The sequence below is a fragment of the Nelumbo lutea genome, chromosome 1 (assembly GCF_056320005.1).
Source record: "Nelumbo lutea isolate HS-2025 chromosome 1, American lotus-T2T, whole genome shotgun sequence".
Classification (NCBI taxonomy): Eukaryota; Viridiplantae; Streptophyta; class Magnoliopsida; order Proteales; family Nelumbonaceae; genus Nelumbo; species Nelumbo lutea.
In genome coordinates this window covers 20,903,205-20,915,071 of record NC_142684.1, presented here as the reverse complement: position 1 = coordinate 20,915,071, position 11,867 = coordinate 20,903,205, and the positions used below count along the sequence as shown (strand labels likewise).

General features: G+C 37.6%; 1 protein-coding gene across 1 annotated transcript; it reads left to right on the top strand.

Annotated features, from left to right (window-relative positions):
* The first annotated feature begins 7,820 nt into the window (after positions 1-7,820).
* Positions 7,821-11,621, top strand: LOC148873878 (protein kinase STUNTED-like). Its single transcript, XM_088962010.1, has 10 exons — positions 7,821-8,208; positions 8,306-8,403; positions 8,489-8,738; positions 8,862-9,593; positions 9,696-9,944; positions 10,039-10,202; positions 10,301-10,380; positions 10,459-10,606; positions 10,700-10,849; positions 10,987-11,621. The coding sequence occupies exons 1-10, from the start codon at positions 8,025-8,027 to the stop codon at positions 11,227-11,229; spliced, it is 2,298 nt and encodes a 765-aa protein (XP_088818136.1). The 5' UTR covers positions 7,821-8,024; the 3' UTR covers positions 11,230-11,621.
* The last annotated feature ends 246 nt before the right edge of the window (positions 11,622-11,867 follow it).

The window sequence follows — 11,867 nt, the reverse complement described above, 5'->3', positions numbered from 1 at the left end:
TAAAAGGGCATCTAGAAAGTGAGTTTGTAGGAAAGATAGAGAGAAATGTGACTTTAACAGGGTATGGTAAAAGTAAAACCCAAGAAAAAGTAGGACAGTTGAAATAAGACGTAGAGGGTGAATAATTGAAGCTCAAGAGATCTTGCCACCTATAAAAATTAAGATTTCTTTTACAAGTAAGTTTTGTATTAAAAAAAAAGGAATGGATAATATCATTTATCTAAGGAGAATATGACATAAAAATAAACATTCACTACTATACTTCTTCAAATGTCTTAACCATGGTTTTTAAAATTGACCTGGAGACTGAATCGGTCAGAGGTCTGGTTACCGGGTTGAATGGTCCAATCATTCAAATCAAATGGTTGGCCTGTCCTGACAAAAAAATAAAAATAAAATAAAAAAAGGTCAAAACCGTTCGAACGATTAACTGCCCAGGTCAACGATTTGCTGACCAAAATCAACAGTTTTTTGAGAAAATCCAATTTTAAGGAAAAACGGAACTGATCACCTAACCGATTCCTGGTTTTTCTGGTCTGATTTTAAAAACCATGGTCTTAACTTATCAATTAGGAATCCATTTTCCACAATTTTTAAGTCAAAAATGACAATGGGCCGAATTATGTGATAAAGCCATACTGACCTGGGTTAGGGTCGGATCAGCCTTAGTCGAGTTTCGAGTTGAGGTGAACCCATTTTAAACTTAAAGATATACATGTCGATTTTTCATCATTGAGATATTTGTGTATATAGGCTTGTTTTATGTAACTGCATATGTAATGGGTCAGTTCGAGTTTGGGTTGGAGTTACTCGATTAGTTGAGCCGGAAACCCCTTCCAAACCTGATCCATTGACATCCCTATTTATTGCAATATTTAGTGGCTGACTTATAATAGGGTTGTTCTAAACTTGTTACCTTTTCCTATAGGGTTTAGGTTGGCTTGTTTTTATGATAGAAAATGGTTTACGTCTACACTAGACCTTTTCATAGGTGGACTCAGGCTTAAGTTTTGTCAAAATCTCAATGAGCCTGGCTAGGGGTTGCAAAATGGATTGGATTCTGATCCGATCCAATCCTATTTTGTTAGATTCAAATATCCTCTATTCGGATTTTTGGATCAGATTAAATCAGGAAATGGGATCCAATCAGAAATTGGATTAGATTCGGATCGCCCCCTATTCAATCCAAGGTTTTAAAAACTGATCCAGAAATAGAATAGTTCTAGCTACCGGTTTTCAGGTTAGTGGTTCAACTGTCCAGGTTGAACGGTTCGAACGGTTTGCAACTTTACATTAGGGCAAATATTTATATGTTTATATGAGAAAGGAAAATGGAGAAGAGACCGTTGTCGGTTGAGAAAGAAAAAAAAGAAAGAAATAAAGGAGAAAGGAAAAAAAGAAAAGAAGAGAAAAGAAAGGAAAGGAGGGAATGAGGGAAGGAGGGAAGAAGAAGGAAGAGGAGGAGGAGGATTTGATGCTCACCTGTGACGATAATGGCGATAGCAACGACAACATACACAAATCTAAGATTTGAGATCTGAGATCTGAGTTCTCGGATCTCAGATCTGAGATCGATTTCTCACTTTGCAATGTCTATACTGTAGTCTTCCTCTTTTTCTTCTTCTTCTCTCTCTCTTTGTCCTGGATCTCAGATCTAAGTTCATGTCTCAGATTGGATCTCAGATCTGAGGTCTTATGTTTCTCTCCTCTTGCAACTTTTTTAAATTGTGAACTGCTGTCCGGGTCAAACAAGTCGATGATTCGGCTGCCCGGGTCAGCAGTTTTTTACCCAAGAACGGGTTAGGGGTGAAACAAGATCAGTTGCTTGGACGGTTTCTAGGCCAAACGGTCCGATTGTTCGGGTCAACAGCGGTTAAAAAATATTGATCCAATCCAATATATATGTTATTTATTTATATAAATATATATAACACATATATGCTATTTATTTATAAATATATTATTTATATGCATTTTTGTAAATTTGTTATATTAATTATTTTTTATTAAAACATGTGTGTGTATATATATATATGATGAAAATAGTTGAAAAGATACTTGTATTTTTTGTTTTTCCTTTTTTAAATTATTATATTTTATTTTTCTTTTAGTAATTTATTAATATTTTAAGAAATTTAAATTGAATCGGATCATATATCCAAAAATCTGACTTCTTCATCCGATTTGAATTCAAATCCATAATTATGAAATCTGATCGAATCTTCGGATTGTATCGGATCAAATGGATTGACTGTTAGCAATGTCAGATCAAATTCAGATATACCTTGATTCGAATATGATCCGATCAGTTTACATCGCCAAACCTGGCCCAAAGCCTGAGCCTCAATGTAAAACCAAGCCAGAAGCTTGGCCCGTGGAAAGGTCTAATCTACACTGATCCAGCCTGGGTTCTAGCCATTAAAAGAGTTTAGTAACCATCAAATTGGAATCCATCTTTTGTTTATGCTAATTAATTAATGGCCAATCTTGAAATTTTGTGGATTTGATTCCAATGGCCAATTGTGGTATCATGATCATTATTAGAAAACTTCTATTTAGAACTAATTATTTTATGAAAAGCATGGCTTTATGATGAAATGTTCCAAACAACATTTTTTTCTGTTCATGAAAAGGAGATATGAATTTAATCACTATACTTTGTACATACAAGTTGGTCAAAACTCAAAAGAGAATTTGATTCTCTAAGTCTCAAAAGAAAGACAAAGCGGTTTTGTTGCTTTGTTCTCTTTCAACTAATATTGATGATCTAACCTATTTTGTCAATATTGCTTGTTTTTTTCATGGGCTCAGGCGTCATCGGTGGGGTTAGAACTTAGAACTTATCAAGCATGACTTAAAAGGAGAATATGTTTGTAGTACTTTTTTTTTTTTAGAAGTCATATATTATAAGTTGAAGGGACTACGAAGAGTCAAGCAGACAAAAAAGACTTGAATGAAGATAATAAGAAATGATTTAAGCACTCATAATTTGACAATAGATATGACATTGAACAGAAATCAAGAAATATGATTCATGTAATTGACCCCATATAGTTGTGACAAGGGTTGGCTGATGATGATGGTTTTTAGCACCCTGTTTTGTTTTTCTAGGAATACAAATCTAAAGGAGTGTTCGACAATGTGAATGGTTTTATTTTCAAATTTCACATTATACGAGATTTTTTGAAATTGCTATTTGAAATTGGTGAACACCCCTACTAATCCAAATTTCAAATAGCAATTCACCACATTGTACGAGATTTTTTGGTATCACAAGTGTTGGGTCAGACCTGGTGACTCTGGATCACCTGCTCACATCTACCCACATGACACTACCCCCATGAATTGGGAACATCTCCCCTTGCATAATGCTATGTAGAAGGATGAGATGTTCTCCACGTGGCTGCAATTATATGTGGGTAGACATGGGCAGAGTTTGTGTGGACAGAAGATCCAGACTCCCAAATGGTAGGTAGATTTTATTAGAGACTCAAGCATGAGATAGAGCAGGGTGCATATGAGGTCCACTGGGAACTAGCTATACCATAGAGAGACGAATTGAAATGGGATAGAGTAGTGTCCAAGTGAGGCCCACTGTCCATGCCATAAGAAGATGAATTCTGATCTGCTGCACTTGTTTGGGTTGAGCTTATATGCACTTAGCATTCAGCCAGTGACAACTATTCTATTACATATGTATAAAGATGACATGCATAATAAGACACTTGTCATAGATCGAATGCAATGGTAGGAATACAGTGAGAGCATGACATCTAACCACACACCAGGTACATATATGTTTCCATATATTTAACATACAAGTACAGAAAATATTCCTAATATTCAATTAAGGGAAATTATCTAAAACTCACATTGAGTTTTCAGCATTTCTCTTAAACTCACTACAACTTTTCAAAATGTCTAAAACTCACCATGCCACTAACTTGACATTAAACAAACTAGCGGGTGTTAATATATTACCATTTTAACCTTCATAGAAAAATATAAAATATATGCATATATTTTAATAATTAGACATGAAAAATAGAAAAAAAGTTCAAAAAAATATTTTTAAATATAAAATACATAAAAACACAGAAATTTCAAAAAATGTAAAAAAGTATAGAAATTTCAAACAAAATAAAAAATTATTTTCAAATTATAGAAACTATAGAAATTGAAAAACAAAATCAGAAAATAAAAAATGTAGAAAAAACACAAAAAATTATAGAAAAACACAGAAATTGCAAATAAATAACAAAAAATACAAGAAAATTTATAAATTATAGAAAATAGAAAAATATAAAAAAAAACAGAAATTATAAAAACATTAGAAATTATAACAAAACATTAAAAATGCAAAAAAAAAACCATAAAAATTGAAAACTGAAAAGAACCTTTTCTTCTAATTCGCCACCCAAGGGTAATTTGATCATAAAAATTGTTATTTATGCTGATGTGAACACCTCTGTTAAGAAGCATTAACGGTGCACTAACAGAAGATAAGTTTTAGAAAATAAAACTTACTGAGATGGTGAGTTTTAGACATTTTGAAAAGTTGCGATGAATTAAAAAAAAATGCTAAAAATTCATGATAAATTTTAGACAATTTCCCTACAATTAAATGTCTTGCTTCCACCGTATTCACATGAATTTTGCTTACAGAAGATGCAGGACCCTTTTGCTTCACCCCACCACATTGCACAAGCTGAAACAGGTTTTAAATGGTGAAGGGCCTTCTTAAAAAACCACCCACTTTTGCGACGGGGAATTTTATTACTTAGTCAAGACTCAAGACTCAATTTCACTGTTCCTGCCTTGTCTTTACTTTATACTGCCAATACTTACTATGGTTTCACGTCAAGACAATCATACCAAAATTTTACTCCAGTCTACTTCCCTCATTCTACCTACTCCTCTCCTCTCTCACAAAGGTTGAAACACTGAAGTAGCTGAAAAATATTAGAAAATAATTCCCAAGCCCGATGGCCTTGTGCATGCTCTTTCTTAGACAGATGGGCCCATCAATTGGTGGGCCCTGCTTATTTGATATCCAACATGGGGCAAGTTATTTGGGCCCCAGAACCAAAATAGTTATTTGATGTAGTGGATAAGTAGCTTAATTTTTGAGATAAGAGTTTAGGGAATGTAAACGGATCGGGTTCAGCACAGATTTGTCTCAACCGAAATCCATCTCATCCCATATATAATAATAGAATTCGGATCTCCTACCCTCATTCTTCCGAAACACTTAGGGAGTAGGGGTGTAAGTCGGCGGGTTCGGCTGGGTTTATGGTCAACCTAGGCCCGACTCTTAAATTTGGGCTTAAGGCCAGAGCCCGGACTAAACTTGATTTTTCCAATCCAAGTCCAGCCTGCATTATAATTTGATGAATTTGATTTAGGCTCAGGCCCGGGCCGGGCTTGGATTGATCAAAGAATCTACTCTAAAATTATACATATATACATATATACATACACATATATGCACACACATATATATATATATATATATAGCTCGGGTCAAGTTTGGGCTACCTAAGAGCTAGGCCTGGCCTCGGCCCAAAAAGTAAAAAAGCCCAATTTCTTGGGCCCAAGCCTAACCCGAGGATTGAAAAACCAAGCCCAACCCATGTACAATTTTGGGCTGGTCCGCTTCAGGCTCGGATTGGGCTCATCCAAGTTGCACCCCTATTAGGGAGAGATGTTCTCAATACACAATGAGAACATATAGTCAATAAAGTTTATATATCAAATATTTCAATGTTACAATATTAATGAATCAGACTTAAAACGGGATCATCTGAACCCCAACCCAAAAGTAGGGGTGGCAATGAGCCGAGTTTTTCACGAGCTGCTTAAGCTCATAAAATAATTTTTTTTCTAAATATTTTTATAATAAAATATTTACAAAATATATAATAAAAAATTTTTAAAACGAGCCAAACTGAACCAAACTCGAACTTATGAACTTTTGACTCAAGCCGAGCTCGAGCTCAAAGTTTTGGCTTGAACCAAGCTTGAACCTTGTAGAATAGTCTCGAGCTGAGCTCGAACCTGATACTATTCGACTTGGCTCGGTTCAAATCCACCCCTATCCAAAACCCAATTAATATTGGCCCGACCCGAATAGGATCGGATTATTTTACCACTTAACCCGACCCATTTGACACACCCCTAGACTTCTTTTTCTCTACAACCAAACCTTTTTTTCTTTTACCATTATGATCTCATCAAGGTCCTCATCAATCAAAACAATCAGCTTCACTTCATGCATGAAGATATTACCAACCAGAGCCTTGTTTCATTAGGAAAGGCAATTGAATAAAAACGTATGAATCAGTTGCTAACTCCAATAAATAAATTCACAAAAGCAGTAGACACCTTGCCACGAACCACCTGCTTCATGCCCTCCCAAAAGCACGCAAACGGGTCCGTATACAAATGGTTCATGCCAAAGCTCGGAATATCATAATACAGAGAGAGAGAGAGAGTGAGAGGATGGTGCATGCCTTGGTCCCACTGGTAACCCTGGCCCCACTTCTGATACTCACGGAACCAACCATTAATATGGTTTAAATGGATGTTTACAAACATCACACTCCATTCCCCGTTATAGATCACAGTCTGTGGGTCCCATGAATGATCTAAATGAGTGGTCAATTTGGTTCTCTCTTGGGTTGGAGTAGTCGAACCCCCCCCAATCCCATATCAAGTAGATTCCGATCAGAGGGCAAAGAGTCTTCCCTAATGCGAGGGGACCTTCATTGAATCAGAAACCAAGAACATGGGGATCACTGATATGGTTTAAGATTTTAAATAGATGGTTACAAACATAATCTGTGGGCCCCATGAAAGATCTAAATGAGTGTTTTTTTTTTTTCTGATAGATGAAGGAATTGAATATGGTTCATGGATTGGAATCTTTTTTTTTTAATATATTGATGGAGTTGGAACTCCACCCCTCAAAGTTGTGGACCCAATTAACAACATATGGTTATGTTTAGGGTTTTTTTAGGGCTTACAGTAAAATTAGAGTTGGGTATGTGTATCAAGTAGATTCTGATCAGAGGGCAAGAAGTATTCCTTAACGTGAGGGAACCCTCACAGAATCAGAACCCAAAAGAAATATCTAATTGGAATTTATTTTGAGGGCATTTTTGTCATACAAAGTATCACCTTTTAACCTTGGATTATCTTCTTTTAACCCTCCCGTTTTATTTTCTATTGCAGTGCTTACATGGTGGAGCATAAAAGTACCAGGATACCCTTATCTTAGGGCACAATAAAATCAGCCAGGTCTCAAAAGGCAAGCAAAGCATTATCCTTGGGTGCTACAACTGTAGATTTGATCCCACATTTTTAAGGCATCAATGGCCTTATCACCATCTACGTCACCTAAGGGGACACATAATGGGCCCACCACCATCCGTGTCAACAATGGGATACCCACGTTGCCGTGTGTTGATTCCTTTCCCCCTTTCAATTGGTCAGGGCCCACAACCATCCACATCAACTGGGCACTTGCATTCATTCCATCTTAGAGTAAACTGGTGTGGTGCTTGGTTCAACCCATCAAGCAAAATCCAAATTGTGGGCCCAACAACGCTGTATCCATGCCTATTCTATCAAGACCAGATGGGCTTGGGCCCTAGTAATCATACCATAAGTATCATTTCTTCATCATGATTTAATAATAATATAAAATAATCCAAATTTATTTACTACAGTGGGCCCACTTGCCTTTCCCAAATGAACGGTTGAGATTGATATGAAGAGATGCTGTATGATAATATAATGGGTCTGGCTTACCGTATACTGCATTCTTCCTTTCTCTCTCACTTTTGGTTTGCTGTCGAGAAAAGCAAATAAAAGCTAAGCAATGGCAGTTAAAAGCCATGTTGGGCAATGATGTATAAATCAGTTATTTTCAGGCAAAATGCGTGGACGAATGGAGGGACCGAAGAGCAACGGCGGGAAAGAGAAAATCGTTGGGATCTGATTGACGGAGTTGAAGAAGCGAGATGACAATGATGAGAACACTTCTCACCGGAGGGGTAACCGGCGGTGGCGATGGTGGGGATTGCCCGACGGTTGTGGTGGGAATGAAGTTGGATCAGCAAAGCAGAGAGTTACTGACATGGGCTCTCGTCAAAGTGGCTCAGCCTGGAGACAGAGTGATTGCTCTGCATGTTCTCAGCAATACTGGTGAGGCAGTTGGGAAATTAATTGTTTTTGGTTTTTGTTTTAGTTTACTGATTGTTAAGTGTTGATTTTGGTTTGTGGGTTTCGTCTTTTTGGTTAGAAATTCTGGACAAAGATGGTAAATCATCGCTTCTCTCGCTTGTTAAGGCGTTTGATTCAGTGCTCGCAGTTTATGAAGGATTCTGCAACCTGAAACAGGTTTAATTTATTAGTTCTTTTGATCTCTTTAGTTTGTTTTTTAATTTCGTTGCAAAAAGAGACTAATTTGGTGGAAATGTTGAAGGTGGATCTTAAGCTTAAGATCTGTAGAGGGTCATCGATCCGCCGGGTCCTGGTGCGGGAAGCGAAGTCTTACCTTGCTACTAAGGTCATTGTCGGGACTGCTACGCACCACCATGCAATTGGGTCACCGGTTTCGGTTGCGAAGTACTGTGCGAAGAAGCTCTCGAAGGACTGTTTGGTGCTTGCCGTTAATAATGGAAAAGTCGTGTTTGAAAGGGAATCAAATTCAGAGTCCATCGGTGACTCACGAGGTTGATATTTATTTCTTTTCTATGGGTTCTTTTTTTTTTTTTTGCAGAGAAAGTGTTTCTGTAACATTCATTCTGGACTTGATTTTTAATGAAATTCTTACTTAATTTCTTCTTTTGTTACAGGAGTGAATGATCGTCCAACGAAAAAACTTATTTGTTCAATTCACCGGTCGTTCAGCAAGAGCTCCAAAGTACTAAATGAAGTCTCCTCTGCTGTAGTAGAAGGGAAAATTAGTGAGGAAGGTCGGCGAAATTCTGAGGCAGATGCCCTGAAAGCCAGGGATTTTGACCCAGTTTCCATGAAACGGAATTGTTCAATTTGTACACCAGACCCTGTTTCAAGGGATACCCATGGTTCCACAATTTCAGAGGAATCTAATGGTGGCAATGCTGAAGATAAATCTTTGGCGTTGGTACCAGTAAAGACTTCACAGGTTACATCATCAAGTTCAATTTCCCTGCGGGAATTACCTGAGCTAAAGCCCGGTTGGCCACTGCTTCACCGTGCCATTTTACGTAATGAGAAAGCTAAAACTTTTGGGAAATCATCAGTAAGGCAGATCTCTGTAGTCCAATGGGCAATGCGACTACCCAATAGGAATCTTTCGGCAGTTGTGCATCCTGACAGCAAACACACTACTCGCGATCAATCTGAAGATCGTTTATCCAGTCTGAATGGAGAAAGTGGTGCGATTGTTCCAGTAGGAACTGATGCTAGTGTACCTCCATCTTCCCCCCGCTATGGACTGAAGAGACTTCCCAAAGAGTTGGAAGGGCTTCATGAGAAATACTCAGCAACTTGCAGATTGTTTGGCTACCAGGATCTCCTCTTTGCTACTTCTAACTTCAAGCCAGGTTTATTTTACTTACCAGTTTTGTGTTTATATTTATAAATTCTCTTTTATTCCTATTATGTTCAATGGTGTTTCCCTCTAATGGTCTTCTCTCTAATTCCAGAAAATTTGATTGGAAAAGGAGGTAGTAGCCGTGTTTACAGAGGGCATCTTCCCGATGGCAAGGAACTTGCAGTGAAAATATTGAAGCCATCTGATGATGCGTTGAGGGAATTTGTTTTGGAAATTGAGATCATTACTGCTTTACATCATAAGAACATCATCTCTCTCTTTGGGTTCTGTTTTGAGGACAACAATCTTCTCTTGGTTTATGATTTCCTACCGAGAGGAAGCCTAGAGGAGAACCTTCATGGTACATAACCTCTTTGTTTGGCTTACCATTAAATTGCCAGCTCCTGTTATGTTCTTCTTCTCTGATCTACTGTCTTCTCCCTGGTTTCTATCAGGTAATAAGAAAGACAATTCAGCATTTGGTTGGAAAGAGAGATATAAGGTGGCCCTGGGTGTGGCTGAGGCATTGGAATATCTGCACAATCTAAGTGATCAACCCGTGATTCATAGGGATGTAAAATCATCTAATATTCTTCTTTCTGATGATTTTGAGCCACAGGTGATTTTCTTTTAAGATCTGTTCGTCAATTATCTGGAGTAACTTTATTTGTATATGGCACTAATTTTTCATGTTTCCCTTGGGTTTTTCTTAATCAGATCTCAGATTTTGGACTTGCTAAGTGGGCTTCATCCTTGTCATCCCATATAACTTGCAATGATGTTGCAGGAACTTTTGGGTATGCATCTTTTCTTGCTCTGATTACTTTTTGGGTTTAACTGAGTTGAGATTAAGTTGTCAAATTCTTTTGTGGCAGATATTTGGCTCCTGAATACTTCATGTATGGCAATGTAAATGACAAAGTCGATGTATATGCGTTTGGTGTTGTACTCCTAGAACTACTTTCTGGAAGGAAGCCCATCAGCAATGACTGTCCAAAGGGCCAAGAGAGCCTAGTTTTGTGGGTAGGTCCTCCCCTGTAATCCTCATGGTGTTCCTTGACTCAGAATTTTCCTCTTCATATCAACTGATAATGGGAAATGGGTGATTATATCCAGGCAAAGCCAATTCTTAATGGTGGAAAGACCATCCAATTATTAGATCCATGCTTGGTTGGTAGTTATAACCATGATCAGATGGAGTGGATGGTTTTAGCTGCTACTCTCTGCATCAGACGTTCACCTAGGTCTCGTCCTCGAATGAGCCTCGTAAGCCATCTCTCTCTGTAACTGTATATATAATTGGAGTCGAAAATTTTCTTCCTCTTCTATGATGTGATAAATGAAGCATTGGAGTTAAATTTCTCTCATCATTAAAATTATATTTTCTCTTTATTGGCTCACAGGTATTAAAGCTCCTTCAAGGTGATGCAGAGGTAACCAAGTGGGCAAGGATGCAGGTGAATGCTTCAGAGGAGTTTGATGCTCTGGATGATGAAGCAATTCCACCTCCTAATATCCAGTCTCATCTTAACGTTGCATTGCTTGATGTGGAGGATGATTCACTCTCTGTGAGCAGCATTGAGCAAAGTGTCTCATTGGAGGACTACTTGCAGGGAAGATGGAGCCGCTCATCAAGTTTCGATTAACTTACAGTTTCAGCAAGTAAAGATAGAAGCCATCTTTTGCTTGTTCAATTCTTTCTGTATAGTCTTGCCGGTTTGGTTGTTTGTCTTTTGCCCTTTCTATGCTTTTTTTTCATTGCTTAGAAGTGGGTCTTGGATGAGAGGTTGTTGAGAAGGTGTTCCCTCCTCCTTGCCTTTGTTGTAGTTTTATCTCAGTCTCCATTTGTTTGGGCTGGTTTTAGGAACCTTTATGTCAGCTCTGTTTGATCATTCTTCATCAGAAAGATCAAGAGCTCAATGTACTTGAAATTCTCTGTAAACATGAGTACAAGTTAACCACTGCTCAATATGTGATATCTGAAGATTTGAAGGATAATAAAAGCATACTTGCATGACCGTTGGTTTTCTTTCATGAATATGATGCTTCTTATGTTATCAACTGTGAACATTTCTTGTTTCATCCTTTTGAACTGCCTAGGTAGTTTCTACTTTCTAGCTATGATACCCAGATACTGACATGGACACACAGACGTGTATATGGGAAAGAAGGATATGACTCTCCATTCCCTAAAATCTTAGACATCAATATGAGTTGATCACAAACTATAAACTCTTAAGATAATAGGAAAAAAAAAAAAAAAACTGTAAACAAAACCCAGTTG